The 18,420-nt window shown below is 44.1% G+C and overlaps 1 protein-coding gene across 1 annotated transcript in view; it reads right to left on the bottom strand.

Moving 5' to 3' along the window:
- Positions 1-18,420, bottom strand: part of PGPEP1 (pyroglutamyl-peptidase I) — a 324,626-nt gene that overhangs the window by 229,663 nt on the left and 76,543 nt on the right. Inside the window, exon 2 of the mRNA XM_053702954.1 lies at positions 13,684-13,736. Coding sequence (XP_053558929.1) covers positions 13,684-13,736 — 53 coding nt within the window. The remainder of the gene's footprint in view (positions 1-13,683; positions 13,737-18,420) is intronic.

The raw sequence follows: 18,420 nt of genomic DNA, 5'->3' as shown, positions 1-18,420 counted from the left end.
ACCCTACTCCATGAGTAATTCTTGGATTCACACCAATGAAGATATTTACGCCATATCTTGTGGTACATTTTCCTGGTGACAGGCTTTTGTGCCTGTATTAAGGTATCAATTACTGACTCGGAGAAGCCACGCTTTGATAGGATCAAGCGTTCAATCTCCATGCAGTCAGTCTCAGAGAAAGTAGATTCGGATGATTGAAAGGACCTTGTATTAGAAGGTCTTGTCTCAGAGGCAGAGTCCATGGTGGAAAGGATGGCATGTCCACTAGGTCTGCATACCAGGTCCTGCGTGGCCACGCAGGCGCTATCAATATCACTGATGCTCTCTCCTGTTTGATTTTGGCAATCAGACGAGAGAGCAGAGGAAACGGTGTAAACACATAAGCCAGGTTGAAGAACCAAGGCGCTGCTAGAGCATCTATCAGTGCCGCTTCTGGGTCCCTGGACCTGGATCCGTAACAAGGAAGCATGGCGTTCTGGCGAGACGCCATGAGATCCAGTTCTGGTTTGCCCCAACGGAGAACCAATTGAGCAAACACCTCCGGATGGAGTTCCCTCTCCCCCGGATGAAAAGTCTGACGACTTAGAAAATCCGCCTCCCAGTTCTCTACCCCTGGGATATGGATCGCTGACTGGTGGCAAGAGTGAGTCTCTGCCCAGCGAATTATCTTGGAGACTTCTGACATCGCTAGGGAACTCCTGGTCCCCCTTGATGGTTGATGTAAGCCACAGTCGTGATGTTGTCCGACTGAAATCTGATGAACCTCAGTGTTGCTAACTGAGGCCAAGCTAGAAGAGCATTGAATATTGCTCTTAACTCCAGAATATTTATTGGGAGGAGTTTCTCCTCCTGAGTCCATGAACCCTGAGCCTTCAGGGAGTTCCAGACTGCACCCCAACCTAGAAGGCTGGCATCTGTTGTTACAATGGTCCAATCTGGTCTGCGAAAGGTCATACCCTTGGACAGATGGACCCGAGATAAGCACCAGAGAAGAGAATCTCTGGTTTACTGATCCAGATTTAGTAGAGGGGACAAATCTGTGTAATACCCGTTCCACTGACTGAGCATGCATAATTACAGCGGTCTGAGATGCAGGCGCGCAAATGGCACTATGTCCATCGCCGCTACCATTAAGCCGATTACTTCCATGCACTGAGCCACCGTGGGGCGCGGAATGGAGTGAAGAACACGGCAAGCATTTAGAAGTTTTGATAACCTGGACTCCGTCAGGTAAATTTTCATTTCTATAGAATCTATTAGAGTCCCTAGGAAGGAAACCCTTGTGAGAGGAGATAGAGAACTCTTTTCTTCGTTCACTTTCCACCCATGCGACCTCAGAAATGCCAGAACTATCTCTGTATGAGACTTGGCAATTTGAAAGCTTGACGCCTGTATCAGGATGTCGTCTAGGTAAGGAGCCACCGCTATGCCTCGTGGTCTTAGAACCGCCAGAAGTGAGCCCAGAACCTTTGTAAAAATTCTTGGGGCTGTAGCCAACCTGAATGGAAGAGCTACAAACTGGTAATGCCTGTCTAGAAAGGCAAACCTCAGGAACCGATGATGATTCTTGTGAATCGGAATGTGAAGGTAGGCATCCTTTAAGTCCACTGTGGTCATGTACTGACCCCTCTTGGTTCATGGGTAAAATGGTTCGAATAGTTTCCATCTTGAATGATGGAACTCTGAGGAATTTGTTTAGGATCTTTAGATCCAAAATTGGTCTGAAGGTTCCCTCTTTTTTGGGAACCACAAACAAACAGATTTGAATAAAACCCCTGTCCTTGTTCCGTCCACGGAACTGGATGGATCACTCCCATTACAAGGAGGTCTTGCACGCAGCTTAGGAATGCCTCTTTCTTTATCTGGTTTGCAGAGAATCTTGAAAGGTGAAATCTCCCTTGTGGAGGAGAAGCTTTGAAGTCCAGAAGATATCCCTGAGATATGATCTCCAACGCCCAGGGATCCTGAACATCTCTTGCCCACGCCTGGGCGAAGAGAGAGAGTCTGCCCCCTACTAGATCCATTGTCGGATAGGGGACCGCTCCTTCATACTGTCTTGGAGGCAGCAGCAGGCTTTCTGGCCTGCTTGCCCTTGTCCCAGGACTGGTTAGGTTTCCAGGCCTGCTTGGATTGAGCAAAAGTTCCCTCTTGTTTTGAAGCAGAGGGAGTTGATGCTGCACCTGCCTTGAAATTTCGAAAGGCACGAAAATTAGACTGTTTGGCCCTTGATTTGGCCCTGTCCTGAGGAAGGGTATGACCCTTACCTCCAGTAATGTCAGCAATAATTTCTTTCAAACCAGGCCCGAATAAGGTCTGCCCCTTGAAAGGAATGTTGAGTAATTTAGACTTTGAAGTCACATCAGCTGACCAGGATTTAAGCCATAGCGCCCTACGCACCTGGATGGCGAATCCGAAATTCTTAGCCGTTAGTTTAGTCAAATGAACAATGGCATCAGAAACAAAATGAGTTAGCTAGCTTAAGTGTTCTAAGCTTGTCAATTTCAGTCAATCGAGCTGTATGGATGGCCTCTTCCAGGGCCTCAAACCAGAACGCCGCCGCAGTAGTGACAGGCGCAATGCATGCAAGGGGCTTTAAAATAAAACCTTGTTGAATAAACATTTTCTTAAGGTAACCCTCTAATTTTTTATCCATTAGATCTGAAAAAGCACAACTGTCCTCAACCGGGATAGTGGTACGCTTTGCTAAAATAGAAACTGCTCCCTCAACCTTAGGGACTGTCTGCCATAAGTCCCGTGTAGTGGCATCTATTGGAAACATATTTCTAAATATAGGAGGTGGGGAAAAGGGCACACCGGGTCTATCCCACTCCTTACTAATAATTTCTGTAAGCCTTTTAGGTATTGGAAAAACATCAGTACTCACCGGCACTGCATAGTATTTATCCAGTCTACACAATTTCTCTGGCACTGCAATTGTGTCACAGTCATTCAGAGCAGCTAATACCTCCCCAAGCAATACACGGAGGTTCTCAAGCTTAAATTTAAAATTAAAAATCTCTGAATCAGGTCTCCCCGATTCAGAGACGTCACCCACAGACTGAAGCTCTCCGTCCTCAGGTTCTGCATATTGTGACGCAGTATCAGACATGGCTCTTACAGCATCTACGCGCTCTGTATCTCATCTAACCCCAGAGCTATCGCGCTTGCCTCTCAATTCAGGCAATCTGGCTAATACCTCTGACAGGGAATTATTCATGATTGCCGCCATGTCCTGCAAAGTAATCGCTATGGGCGTCCCTGATGTACTTGGCGCCATATTAGCGTGCGTCCCTTGAGCGGGAGGCGAAGGGTCCGACACGTGGGGAGAGTTAGTCGGCATAACTTCCCCCTCGACAGACCCCTCTGGTGACAATTCTTTTATAGATAAAGACTGATCTTTACTGTTTAAGGTGAAATCAATAAATTTAGTACACATTCTCCTAAGGGGCTCCACCATGGCTTTTATACATAATGAACAAGTAGTTTCCTCTGTGTCAGACATGTTTATACAGACTAGCAATGAGACTAGCAAGCTTGGAAAACACTTTAAACCAAGTTAACAAGCAATATAAAAAACAGAATTTATGTTTACCTGATAAATTACTTTCTCCAACGGTGTGTCCGGTCCACGGCGTCATCCTTACTTGTGGGATATTCTCCTCCCCAACAGGAAATGGCAAAGAGCCCAGCAAAGCTGGTCACATGATCCCTCCTAGGCTCCGCCTTCCCCAGTCATTCGACCGACGTAAAGGAGGAATATTTGCATAGGAGAAATCATATGATACCGTGGTGACTGTAGTTAAAGAAAATAAATTATCAGACCTGATTAAAAACCAGGGCGGGCCGTGGACCGGACACACCGTTGGAGAAAGTAATTTATCAGGTAAACATAAATTCTGTTTTCTCCAACATAGGTGTGTCCGGTCCACGGCGTCATCCTTACTTGTGGGAACCAATACCAAAGCTTTAGGACACGGATGATGGGAGGGAGCAAATCAGGTCACCTAGATGGAAGGCACCACGGCTTGCAAAACCTTTCTCCCAAAAATAGCCTCAGAAGAAGCAAAAGTATCAAATTTGTAAAATTTAGTAAAAGTGTGCAGTGAAGACCAAGTCGCTGCCTTACATATCTGATCAACAGAAGCCTCGTTCTTGAAAGCCCATGTGGAAGCCACGGCCCTAGTGGAATGAGCTGTGATTCTTTCAGGAGGCTGCCGTCCGGCAGTCTCGTAAGCCAATCTGATGATGCTTTTAAGCCAAAAAGAGAGAGAGGTAGAAGTTGCTTTTTGACCTCTCCTTTTACCAGAATAAACAACAAACAAGGAAGATGTTTGTCTGAAATCCTTTGTAGCATCTAAATAGAATTTTAGAGCACGAACTACATCCAAATTGTGCAACAAACGTTCCTTCTTTGAAACTGGATTCGGACACAAAGAAGGCACGACTATCTCCTGGTTAATGTTTTTGTTAGAAACAACTTTCGGAAGAAAACCAGGTTTAGTACGCAGAACCACCTTATCTGCATGGAACACCAGATAAGGAGGAGAACACTGCAGAGCAGATAACTCTGAAACTCTTCTAGCAGAAGAAATTGCAAACAAAAACAAAACTTTCCAAGATAATAACTTAATATCTACGGAATGTAAGGGTTCAAACGGAACCCCCTGAAGAACTGAAAAAACTAAATTGAGACTCCAAGGAGGAGTCAAAGGTTTGTAAACAGGCTTGATTCTAACCAGAGCCTGAACAAAAGCTTGAACATCTGGCACAGCCGCCAGCTTTTTGTGAAATAAAACAGATAAAGCAGAAATCTGTCCCTTCAAAGAACTTGCAGATAATCCTTTCTCCAAACCTTCTTGAAGAAAGGATAGAATCTTAGGAATTTTTATCTTATTCCATGGGAATCCTTTAGATTCACACCAACAGATATATTTCTTCCATATTTTATGGTAGATTTTTCTAGTTACAGGCTTTCTGGCCTGAACAAGAGTATCAATGACAGAATCTGAGAACCCTCGCTTTGATAAAATCAAGCGTTCAATCTCCAAGCAGTCAGTTGGAGTGAGGCCAGATTCGGATGCTCGAACGGACCTTGAACAAGAAGGTCCCGTCTCAAAGGTAGCTTCCATGGTGGAGCCGATGACATATTCACCAGGTCTGCATACCAAGTCCTGCGTGGCCACGCAGGAGCTATCAAGATCACCGATGCCCTCTCCTGATTGATCCTGGCTACCAGCCTGGGGATGAGAGGAAACGGTGGGAATACATAAGCTAGGTTGAAGGTCCAAGGTGCTACTAGTGCATCTACTAGAGTCGCCTTGGGATCCCTGGATCTGGACCCGTAGCAAGGAACCTTGAAGTTCTGACGAGAGGCCATCAGATCCATGTCTGGAATGCCCCACAATTGAGTAATTTGGGCAAAGATTTCCGAATGGAGTTCCCACTCCCCCGGATGAAATGTCTGACGACTCAGAAAATCCGCTTCCCAATTTTCCACTCCTGGGATGTGGATTGCAGACAAGTGGTAGGAGTGAGTCTCCGCCCATTGAATGATTTTGGTCACTTCTTCCATCGCCAGAGAACTCCTTGTTCCCCCTTGATGGTTGATATACGCAACAGTCGTCATGTTGTCCGATTGAAACCGTATGAATTTGGCCTTTGCTAGCTGAGGCCAAGCCTTGAGAGCATTGAATATCGCTCTCAGTTCCAGAATATTTATCGGGAGAAGAGATTCTTCCCGAGACCAAAGACCCTGAGCTTTCAGGAGTTCCCAGACCGCGCCCCAGCCCACCAGACTGGCGTCGGTCGTGACAATGACCCACTCTGGTCTGCGGAAGCTCATCCCCTGTGACAGGTTGTCCAGGGTCAGCCACCAACGGAGTGAATCTCTGGTCCTCTGATCTACTTGTATCGTCGGAGACAAGTCTATATAATCCCCATTCCACTGACTGAGCATGCACAGTTGTAATGGTCTCAGATGAATTCGCGCAAAAGGAACTATGTCCATTGCCGCGACCATCAAACCTATTACTTCCATGCACTGCGCTATGGAAGGAAGAGGAACAGAATGAAGTACTTGACAAGAGCTTAGAAGTTTTGATTTTCTGGCCTCTGTCAGAAAAATCCTCATTTCTAAGGAGTCTATTATTGTTCCCAAGAAGGGAACTCTTGTTGACGGAGATAGAGAACTTTTTTCTACGTTCACTTTCCACCCGTGAGATCTGAGAAAGGCCAGGACAATGTCCGTATGAGCCTTTGCTTGTGGTAGGGACGACGCTTGAATCAGTATGTCGTCTAAGTAAGGTACTACTGCAATGCCCCTTGGTCGTAGCACCGCTAGAAGGGACCCTAGTACCTTTGTGAAAATTCTTGGAGCAGTGGCTAATCCGAATGGAAGTGCCACAAACTGGTAATGCTTGTCCAGAAAGGCGAACCTTAGGAACCGATGATGTTCCTTGTGGATAGGAATATGTAGATACGCATCCTTTAAATCCACCGTGGTCATGAATTGACCTTCCTGGATGGAAGGAAGAATTGTCCGAATGGTTTCCATTTTGAACGATGGAACCTTGAGAAACTTGTTTAGGATCTTGAGATCTAAGATTGGTCTGAATGTTCCCTCTTTTTTGGGAACTATGAACAGATTGGAGTAGAATCCCATCCCTTGTTCTCCTAATGGAACAGGATGAATCACTCCCATTTTTAACAGGTCTTCTACACAATGTAAGAATGCCTGTCTTTTTATGTGGTCTGAAGACAATTGAGACCTGTGGAACCTCCCCCTTGGGGGAAGCCCCTTGAATTCCAGAAGATAACCTTGGGAGACTATTTTTAGCGCCCAAGGATCCAGAACATCTCTTGCCCAAGCCTGAGCGAAGAGAGAAAGTCTGCCCCCCACCAGATCCGGTCCCGGATCGGGGGCCAACATCTCATGCTGTCTTGGTAGCAGTGGCAGGTTTCTTGGCCTGCTTACCTTTGTTCCAGCCTTGCATTGGCCTCCAGGCTGGCTTGGCTTGAGAAGTATTACCCTCTTGCTTGGAGGATGTAGCACTTGGGGCTGGTCCGTTTCTGCGAAAGGGACGAAAATTTGGTTTATTTTTAGCCTTGAAAGACCTATCCTGAGGAAGGGCGTGGCCCTTACCCCCAGTGATATCAGAAATAATCTCTTTCAAGTCAGGGCCAAACAGCGTTTTCCCCTTGAAAGGAATGTTAAGCAATTTGTTCTTGGAAGACGCATCCGCTGACCAAGATTTTAGCCAAAGCGCTCTGCGCGCCACAATAGCAAACCCAGAATTTTTCGCCGCTAATCTAGCCAATTGCAAAGTGGCGTCTAAAGTAAAAGAGTTAGCCAATTTGAGAGCATGAATTCTGTCCATAATCTCCTCATAAGAAGAATCTTTATTGAGCGACTTTTCTAGTTCATCGAACCAGAAACACGCTGCTGTAGTGACAGGAACAATGCATGAAATTGGTTGTAGAAGGTAACCTTGCTGAACAAACATCTTTTTAAGCAAACCCTCTAATTTTTTATCCATAGGATCTTTGAAAGCACAACTATCTTCTATAGGGATAGTAGTGCGTTTGTTTAGAGTAGAAACCGCCCCCTCGACCTTGGGGACTGTCTGCCATAAGTCCTTTCTGGGGTCGACCATAGGAAACAATTTCTTAAATATAGGGGGAGGGACAAAAGGTATGCCGGGCCTTTCCCATTCTTTGTTTACAATGTCCGCCACCCGCTTGGGTATAGGAAAAGCTTCGGGGGGCCCCGGGACCTCTAGGAACTTGTCCATCTTACATAATTTCTCTGGAATGACCAAATTCTCACAATCATCCAGAGTAGATAACACCTCCTTAAGCAGAGCGCGGAGATGTTCTAATTTAAATTTAAAAGTAATAACATCAGGTTCAGCTTGTTGAGAAATTTTCCCTGAATCTGAAATTTCTCCCTCAGACAAAACCTCCCTGGCCCCCTCAGACTGGTGTAGGGGCACTTCAGAACCAATATCATCAGCGTCCTCATGCTCTTCAGTATTTTCTAAAACAGAGCAGTCGTGCTTTCGCTGATAAGTGGGCATTTTGGCTAAAATGTTTTTGATAGAATTATCCATTACAGCCGTTAATTGTTGCATGGTAAGGAGTATTGGCGCACTAGATGTACTAGGGGCCTCCTGTGTGGGCAAGACTGGCGTAGACGAAGGAGGGGATGATGCAGTACCATGCTTACTCCCCTCACTTGAGGAATCATCTTGGGCATCATTTTCTCTAAATTTTGTGTCACATAAATCACATCTATTTAAATGAGAAGGAACCTTGGCTTCCCCACATACAGAACACAGTCTATCTGATAGTTCAGACATGTTAAACAGGCATAAACTTGATAACAAAGTACAAAAAACGTTTTAAAATAAAACCGTTACTGTCACTTTAAATTTTAAACTGAACACACTTTATTACTGAAAATGTGAAAAAGTATGAAGGAATTGTTCAAAATTCACCAAAATTTCACCACAGTGTCTTAAAGCCTTAAAAGTATTGCACGCCAAATTTGAAAGCTTTAACTCTTAAAATAACGGAACCGGAGCCGTTTTTAAATTTAACCCCTATACAGTCCCTGGTATCTGCTTTGCTGAGACCCAACCAAGCCCAAAGGGGAATACGAAACCAAATGACGCCTTCAGTAAGCTTTTTCTACTATCTGAGCTCCTCACACATGCATCTGCATGTCTTGCTTCCCAAAAACAACTGCGCAATAGAGGCGCGAAAATGAGGCTCTGCCTATGATTAGAGAAGGCCCCCAGTGAAAAAGGTGTCCAATACAGTGCCTGCCGGTTTTTTTACATAATTCCCAAGAATAAAATAACTCCTCAAAGCTATGAAGCATTAAAAATGCTTATATATCAATCGTTTTAGCCCAGAAAATGTCTACCAGTCTTCAAAGCCCTTGTGAAGCCCTTTATTCCTATTTAATAAAAATGGCTTACCGGATCCCATAGGGAAAATGACAGCTTCCAGCATTACCAAGTCTTGTTAGAAATGTGTCATACCTCAAGCAGCAAAAGTCTGCTCACTGTTTCCCCCAACTGAAGTTAATTCCTCTCAACAGTCCTGTGTGGAAACAGCCATCGATTTTAGTAACGGTTGCTAAAATCATTTTCCTCTTACAAACAGAAATCTTCATCTCTTTTCTGTTTCAGAGTAAATATTACATACCAGCACTATTTTAAAATAACAAACTCTTGATTGAAGAATAAAAACTACATTTAAACACCAAAAAACTCTAAGCCATCTCCGTGGAGATGTTGCCTGTACAACGGCAAAGAGAATGACTGGGGAAGGCGGAGCCTAGGAGGGATCATGTGACCAGCTTTGCTGGGCTCTTTGCCATTTCCTGTTGGGGAGGAGAATATCCCACAAGTAAGGATGACGCCGTGGACCGGACACACCTATGTTGGAGAAAACGTTACTGTGCCTTTAAGAGAAACAAATTGACAAAATTTGAAATAACAGTGAAAAAAGGCAGTTACACTAACAAAATTTTTACAGTGTATGTAACAAGTTAGCAGAGCATTGCACCCACTTGCAAATGGATGATTAACCCTTTAATACCAAAAACGGAATAATAAATTACAAAAACGTTTTTAAACACAGTCACAACAACTGCCACAGGTCTACTGTGGTTGTTACCCTCCTCAAACACGACTTTTGAAGCCTTTTGAGCCCTTCAGAGATGTCCTGTATCATGCAGAAGGAAGCTGAGTGTCTCTGTCTGTAATTTTAGCTGCTAAAATAGGCCCCTCCCACTCATATTACAACAGTGGAAAGCCTCAGGAAACTGTTTCTAGGCAAAAAAATCAAGCCAGCCATGTGGAAAAAAACTAGGCCCCAATAAGTTTTGTCACCAAACATATATAAAAACGATTAACATGCCAGCAAACATTTTATATTACACTTTTATAAGAGTATGTGTCTCTGTTAATAAGCCTGATACCAGTCGCTATTAAATCACTGTATTTAGGCTTAACTTACATTAATCCGGTATCAGCAGCATTTTTCTAGCAAATTCCATCCCTAGAAATATGTTAACTGCACATACCTTATTGCAGGAAAACCTGCACGCCATTCCCCCTCTGAAGTTACCTCACTCCTCAGAATATGTGAGAACGGCAGTGGATCTTAGTTACTTCTGCTAAGATCATAGAAATCACAGGCAGATTCTTCTTCTAATGCTGTCTGTGATAAAACAGTACACTCCGGTACCATTTAAAAATAACAAACTTTTGATTGAAGTTAAAAAACTAACTATAATACACCACTCTCCTCTTACAACCTCCGTCTTTGTTGAGAGTTGCAAGAGAATGACTGGATATGGCAGTGAGGGGAGGAGCTATATAGCAGCTCTGCTGTGGGTGATCCTCTTGCAACTTCCTGTTGGGAAGGAGAATATCCCACAAGTAATGGATGATCCGTGGACTGGATACACTTAACAAGAGAAACCATGATTAGATAGAACTAAGCGTACAATCTCCAAACAGTCAGCTTCAGAGAAACGAGATTTGGATGAAGGAAGGGACCATGAAGTAGAAGGTCCTTGATCAGAGGCAGTCTCCAAGGTGGGAGAGACGACATCTCAACTAGGTCTGCATACCAGATCCTGCGAGGCCAAGCAGGGGCTATTAGAATCACTGATGCTCTCTCCTGTTTGATATGAGCAATGACTCATGGAAGGAGAGCAAACGGAGAAAACAGGTATGTCAGCCTGAAATCCCAAGGGACCGCCAGAGCATCTATCATAGATGCCAGTGGATCCCTTGACCTTGAACCATACCTTAAAAGCTTGGCATTCTGCCGAGACACCATCAGATCCAGCTCCGGCACCCTCCATTTGAGGGTTAAGCTGGAGAACACCTCCGAATGGAGTTCCCACTCCCCGGGATGAAAAGTCTGTCTGCTCAGAAAATCCGCTTCCCAATTGTCCACTCCTGGAATGTGGATAGCATATAGACAGAAATTGTGAGCTTCCGCCCACTGAATTATCCGAGCCACTTCTTTCATGGCTAAGAAACTCAGAGTTCCTCCCTGGTGGTTGATGTAAGCCACTGAGGTTATGTTGTCTGACTGTAACCTGATAAATCGGGCTAAGGACAACTGAGGCCAAGCCATCAGAGCATTGAAAATCGCTCCCAACTCCAAAATGTTTATGGGGAGAGCAAACTCCTCGCGAGTCCAGAGTCCCTGCACCTTTAACGAGTCCTAGACGGCTCCCCAGCCAGTAGGCTGGCGTCCGTGGTCACAATCACCCAGGAAGGTCTCTGAAAGCATGTTCCCTGAGACAGATGTTCCTGAGAAAGTCACCACGGGAGAGAGTCTTGTCCACTGATCTAGATCTATCCTCTGAAACAGATCAGCATGGTACCTGTTCCATTGACTGAGCATGCATAACTGCAGAGCTTTCAAATGGAATCGAGCAAAGGGAATGATGTCCATGGAAGCAACTATCAGACCAATTACCTCCATACATTGAGACACTGATGGCTGAACAGTAGACAGTAGAGAGAGGCAAGAGGAAAGAATTTTTGCCTTTCTGACCTCCGAAATATTGTCATTGATAGGGAATCTATTATGGTCCCCAAGAAAACCACCCTTGTAGCTGGAACAAGGTAACTATTTTCCAGATTCACTTTCCATCCGTGGGAACGTATGACAAAACAACAAGATCTCTGTGTGAGAGTTTGCTTGTTGAAAAGATGGTGCCTGAACCAGAATGTCATCCAGATAGGGTGCCACTGCAATTCCTCGAGACCGGATCACTGCCAAGAGAGCCCCCAGAACCTTTGAGAAAATTCTGGGAGCTGTGGCAAGGCCAAACGGAAGAGCCACAAACTGGAAGTGTTTGTCTAGAAAGACAAATCTCAGAAATTTGTGATGATCCCTGTGAATGGGAACATGAAGGTACACATCTTTCAGGTCTATGGCCCTTAATGAACGGACCGTTTTGCACTAAAGGAAGAATGGAACTGATCATCTTCATCTTGAAGGACAGTACTATGAGAAATTTGTTTAGACACTTCAGGTCTAGAATAGGTCGGAAAGTTCCCTCTTTTTTGGGAACCATGAACAGATTGGAATAGAAACCTAGACCCTGTTCCTGGACTGGAACTGTCACAAAAGAGATACTGTACACATTTTAAGAATGCCTCTCTTTTTATCTGGTCTGCAGATAACCTTGAGAGGTGGAACCTGCCCCTGGGAGGAAAAGTCTTGAATTCTAACTTGTAACCCTGAGATACTATGTCCATCGCCCATGGATCTGGGACATCCCGTAGCCATGCTTGAGAAAACTGTGAAAGTCTGCCCCCCACTTGATCCGCTCCTGGATTGGGCGCAAACCCTTCATGCTGATTTAGAGTCAGCTGCGGGTTTCTTTGATTGCTTCTCTGTGTTCCAAGACCGATTGGGTTTCCAAGAATGCTTGGACTGTTCCTGCTTGGAAGAGGAAGGTTTACCTCTGAAGTTATGAAAGGAACGAAAATTACTCTGACCTCCTTTGGGACTATTCTTCTTATCTTGCGGAAGAAAAGACCCTTTACCACCCGTGGTATCGGAAATAATTTCTGACAGACCAGGTCCAAACAAGGCCTTACCCTTGTAAGTAATCGCCAAAAGCTTGGACTTAGATTAAACATCCGCTGACCAAAATTTTAAACACAAGGCTCTGCGTGCTAATACAGTGAAAACAGATATTTTGGCTCCCAACTTAATAACCTGCAATGAAGAGTCAGTAATAAAGGAATTGGCTAACTTAAGAGCCTTAATCCTGACTTGGATCTCCTCCAAGGGCGTCTTTACCTGAAGAGACTCAGACAATACGCTGCCGCACTTGTCACCGTAGCAATACACACTGCAGGTTGCCATTGGAGACCTTGATAAACATATATCTTTTTCAAATAAGCCTCCAGCTAAATAAATCCAATCTTCTTCAGACACCAAAACTTCACCTCCTCCATGCACCAAAGGCAAAGAGAATGACTGGGGTTTGTGGGAAGGGGAGTGATACATAACAGCTTGGCTGTGGTGCTCTTTGCCTCCTCCTGCTGGCCAGGAGTAACATTCCCAACAGTAATTGAGGACGCCGTGGACTCACCATATCTTAGGATAGAAATATGTGATCGCGCCCAATGTGTTCAACTAGCACCTAGTAGTTCAGTGCTGCTCCGTTAACAAGGGACACCAAGAAAATGAAACAAATCTAATAATAGAAGTCAATGAGAAAATTGTTATAAATTACTACATTAATGTCTATGGAACATACAATGCAGTATCCGATTGGCTGTATCGCCTGCACACTCCCAAGAGAATGATGAATGGCGGTTAAGATGGCACCTAATGAGATGCTAAATTATATTCATTGTTACTTTTGATAGGAAGCAAGGAATCTTTTGCATTTATATTACTGTAGTGCATTTAAAACATTTTACAACATATCACAATCACTGCTCCTCTAAAGTATTTGCAATAAATCTCAGTAGTTTCCGAGAAGCCCTGTTAGAGACAATAGTTCATAAAATGATTTAAACAACTGTAATGGTTTCACAGTCCATTTCGGAAAAGTCTGCAGAATGAGGAACGAAAAATAAAAAATGGATTTTAAATAAATAATGAATTTAAGGAACAGCAAGGCCATACCTGCACAGCGACCCAACTAGCATTTATGGTGTGTTCTCCAAATGGACCAAATCCTGTAAAGAAAAATAGCAGAGTTAACACTTTTTTTAAAAGAAAATAAAAAAAGTTCACTTAAACATTAATATATGATGCAGTCTTTTATACAACACAAACACTGTACAAAATTACATTTTATTTCTAGGTTTTCCCACAAAATTCAGCAATTAACCCCTTAATGACCAAGGACGTGCAGGGTACGTCCTCTAAAAAAACACAGTTAACGCCTGAGGACGTACCCTGCACGTCCTCGGTCTAGAAAGCAGCTTGAAGCGATTCTGCTTGCTTCCAGCCGCTTTACGGTTATTATATCCCTTAGATTGGGAGCAATCTCGATATCGAGGCATCCTGCAATAACCCTGCATGGCCATCCGATGCAGAGAGAGCCACTCTGTGGAGGTGGGGCGGGACCCACGGGGGCGCGCACGGACGCGTGCACGGGGCGGAACCGCTACACTACAGACAAATGTAATGATAATAAGTGGCAGAAAAGGGGGGATTTACAATTTTAGAACAATCTAAGGGATCTGGGAGGGGGGGGAAATACACTACAGAAAAGGGCAAAAAATAAAAAAAATGCATAATTTTTTACTAAACTGGGTACTGGCAGACAGCTGCCAGTACCCAAGATGTCGCCCATTAAGGTAGAGGGGGAGGGTTAGAGAACTGTTTGGTGGGGGATCAGTGAGGTTGGGGGCTAAGGGGGGATCCTACACAGTAGCATATGTAAATATGCTATAAAAAAAACACACACACACACACACACAAAAACAAATATACCTTTTATTTTAGTACTGGCAGACTTTCTGCCAGTACTTAAGATGGCGGGGACAATTGTGGGGTGTGGGAGGGAAGAGAGCTGTTTGGGAGGGATCAGGGGGTCTGATGTTTCAGGTGGGAGGCTGATCTCTACATTAAAGCTAAAATTAACCCTGCAAGCTCCCTACAAACGACCTAATTAACCCCTTCACTGCTAGTCATAATACACGTGTGATGCGCAGCGGCATTTAGCGGCCTTCTAATTACCAAAAAGCAACGCCAAAGCCATATATGTCTGCTATTTCTGAACAAAGGGGATCCCAGAGAAGCATTTACAACCATTTGTGCCATAATTGCACAAGTTGTTTGTAAATGATTTCAGTGAGAAACCTAAAATTGTGAAAACTTTTACGTTTTTTTTTATTTGATCGCATTTGGCGGTGAAATGGTGGCATGAAATATACCAAAATGGGCCAAGATCAATACTTTGGGTTGTTTACTACACTACACTAAAGCTAAAATTACCCCAAAAAGCTCCCTACATGCTCCCTAATTAACCCCTTCACTGCTGGGCATAATACACGTGTGGTGCGCAGTGGCATTTAGCGGCCTTCTAATTACCAAAAAGCAATGCCAAAGCCATATATGTCTACTATTTCTGAACAAAGGGGATCCCAAAGAAGAATTTACAAACATTTATGCCATAATTGCATAAGCTGTTTGTAAATAATTTCAGTGAGAAACCGAAAGTTTGTGAAACAAATTGTGAAAAACTGAACAATATTTTGTATTTGATCGTATTTGGCGGTTAAATAGTGGCATGAAATATACCAAAATTGGCCTAGATCAATACTTTGGGATGTCTGCTAAAAAATATATATTCAAAAAGAGGTTTCACTGCAAGGAAAACAGAAACAGAGGCGCCACATGTGTAGATCAATCAAAACAGACAATATCCAAGTTAGATGAGATACAGGATACTCACAAACGTGAAGGCACTCTCTTGTGCCTGTAGGAGCGGGCTGGTATTTAAACAGCAAACCAGCTAGCTGTACCAAGGGATCCCCGTCAGGATATCCTCGCAACAGTAATCCTTCACTAGATTGATTCATGTCAAGGGATATTCAGGGATTTTTGAAAGATATCAGTGTTTCAACGTAACTAGCGCTTTGGAAATAGCAAAGTGCTACTTGTATTTATGGCCCTATAACTTACAAAAAAAAAAGCAAAGAACATGTAAACATTGGGTATTTCTAAACTCAGGACAAAATTTAAAAAACTATTTAACATGGGTGTTTTTTGGTGGTTGTAGATGTGTAACAGATTTTTGGGGTCAAAGTTGGAAAAAGTGTTTTTTTTTTTCATTTTTTCTCATAGTTTATAATTCTGTTTATAGTAAATTATAAGATATGATGAAAATAATGGTATCTTTAGAAAGTCCATTTAATGGCGAGAAAAACGGTATATAATATGTGTGGGTACAGTAAATGAGTAAGAGGAAAATTACAGCCAAACACAAATACCGCAAAAATAGCATTGGTCACAAACGGACAGAAAATGGAAAAGTGCTGTGGTCAATAAGGGGTTAAAAATGTATTTTAGTCCTGTTACATCATCTACCACTTTATGCAGAAAATTATTTAGATTAAAATGGCTAACCACAATTCAGATTTCACAGTGGGGACATTTTTAAAGGATTACTTTCTGTTATCATTTTTAAGCCAAACGACTAACATATTAAAGTTAATAAACATTAATTAAAACCTACTGACCTATATTTTCTCCAAAACGAAGCTTCATAACGTTATAAAAGTTATATCTTTTATTCGCCGATGATGTCACGTTATCCTGCCCACTATTTTCGGCATGTTCAAAATACTTAAAGCAATGAAATTGCGTTTATTTGCATCTCATTATCTACCTATACGAAGACGTTTAAATACGTCTTATTACGGTATCAACAGGATACCAAGGGTTAATACCAGATGAACGATGCCCTGAATGTGGGTTCAGCAACTCACAACCCAGCTAATTCCCCCCTCAAACATGAGACCAGGCTCCACATTGAAGGTAAAAACAGAATGCACTTTATTGAAGGCTATATGCCCAGTATTTATGCAGGTCTGACCCCAGATGGGGGGTTGAAAGAATATTGTACATTAGATAGAGGGAAAACGCCCTTTGACATGATACAATAGAATTACATTACTTAAGCAGATAAACAATTGAGTCCTTCTTATCACTTGGAAGTCTGCTCTCTGGATGTGATTAAACAATGTGAATGTTTATCACTAAAATTTAATTACAGTACACAATAGCTGAGGCTAGCAACCTTGTCTTTAGAAAATAGCTTCTGAACAAAGTTAACTCTTTCAGTACTGACAGAAGGGTCTGTCACATAGCTCCCTCCTAGTGGAACACTCCGGCAGACCCGGCTTGACCCTTTGGCGGGTCAACCTGGGGATGACCGGACTAGGAGGTGGTAGGCATGTCAGTTTGCTGGGACAATCCATCTGTATTCCCGTTATGAGAGAGAATCCCTGTCCGTATAAGTAAGGGTTCAACTTCTTCAGTGCCCAGACTAGGGCTAAACAGTCCTTCAAAATATCATCTGCTTCTTTACGTGATTTTTGTACCTGCTCTTTATAGGTATCCACAATCCCTTCATACTGACATAGGGTGCCCTTGAGTTGCTGCACCTCACTATGAGCCAGCTCCAGCTTCTCCTCCAGTGTCGCTAAGTTTGTCTTTAATGTTTCATGTTCCACTCTCAAGCTGGTGTTTTCTGCAGTCTGTCGGTGCAGCTTGTCTAGCAGAGATTCCCGTTCTAAACGTGCTTTTTCCTCTGCGCTCCTCTTCTCTCCCGCTAGCACTGTTACGTGATTGTTTATCGTGACCATTTCATCCTCTACTTGACTCTTCTCCTTCATCAGCGCATTGTAACGGGACTTCCACGTATCAATATCGGATAGAGATTTACTGAGCTCAGCGTCCTGGGGCTTAGCAGCAGGTGGGTCAGTCTCTGCTGCACGGAACTGGGCACGGGTAGTCACAGGGTTAACATCAGCGGGACCCATAGGAGCGTAGGCAGAAACAAGGGGGGCCAAGTTATTTCCAAGGAGAACATCAGCTGGTAAGTCCTTCATGACCCCCACATTCACAGGTCTAGCGCCCACTCCCCAATCCAAATGTACCCGGGCAACAGGTAGGCAGATCACAGCGCCCCCTGCTACCCTCACAGCCACAGTGTCTCCAGTGTGCTGTTTCTCAGACACCAAGTTCTTTTGAAGCAAGGTCATGGTAGCACCAGTATCCCGTAGACCACTGACCTCCTTCCCATTCACTTTAACGAGTTGCCGGTTATTCCGGTGGGCAGCTTGCACAAGGTCTGCTTCATGTAGGATGCCCCAGCATTCGTGCTCCTCTATGTAGTGGGCCGCAGGCTGAGGGTTACGTGGGATTCCGCCGGCGGGTCTTCTCCAGGACTGTGCTTGGTTCGCTGCATTTAGGGGACACTCTGTTCTTTTGTGCCCTAGTTGCTTACATCCAAAGCACCGAATAGGTTGTTAGTAGCCCCGCGAATTGAACCGGGCTCTCTGAGGGTAGTTCGTGGCCGGAGGCCGTGTGGTATAGCGGTGCGCCGGGGGTTGGTAACTGGCAGCTGCTGGGGTGACTGGGGGTCTGTACTCCACTCTAGCAGGGGGCTTAGTGGTAGCAGTGTCCAGTTTGCGGGCATCCGTATACTCATCTGCCAGGCGAGCAGTTTCATGCAGGGTGGAGGGTTTACGGTCCCGAACCCACTCTCTAACTCCTGCGGATAACTTGTCAAAGCAATGCTCTAACAGGAATAGCTGCAGCACCTCTTCCCCAGATACGGCTTGGCACCCAGCCATCCAGTAAGATGCTGTGCGGTGCACCTTACATGCCCACTCAACGTAGGAA

This window comes from Bombina bombina, chromosome 2, assembly GCF_027579735.1.
Source record: "Bombina bombina isolate aBomBom1 chromosome 2, aBomBom1.pri, whole genome shotgun sequence".
Classification (NCBI taxonomy): domain Eukaryota; kingdom Metazoa; phylum Chordata; class Amphibia; order Anura; family Bombinatoridae; genus Bombina; species Bombina bombina.
The sequence above is the reverse complement of the archived record's forward strand: the minus strand, read 5'-3'. Positions and strand labels throughout refer to the sequence as shown.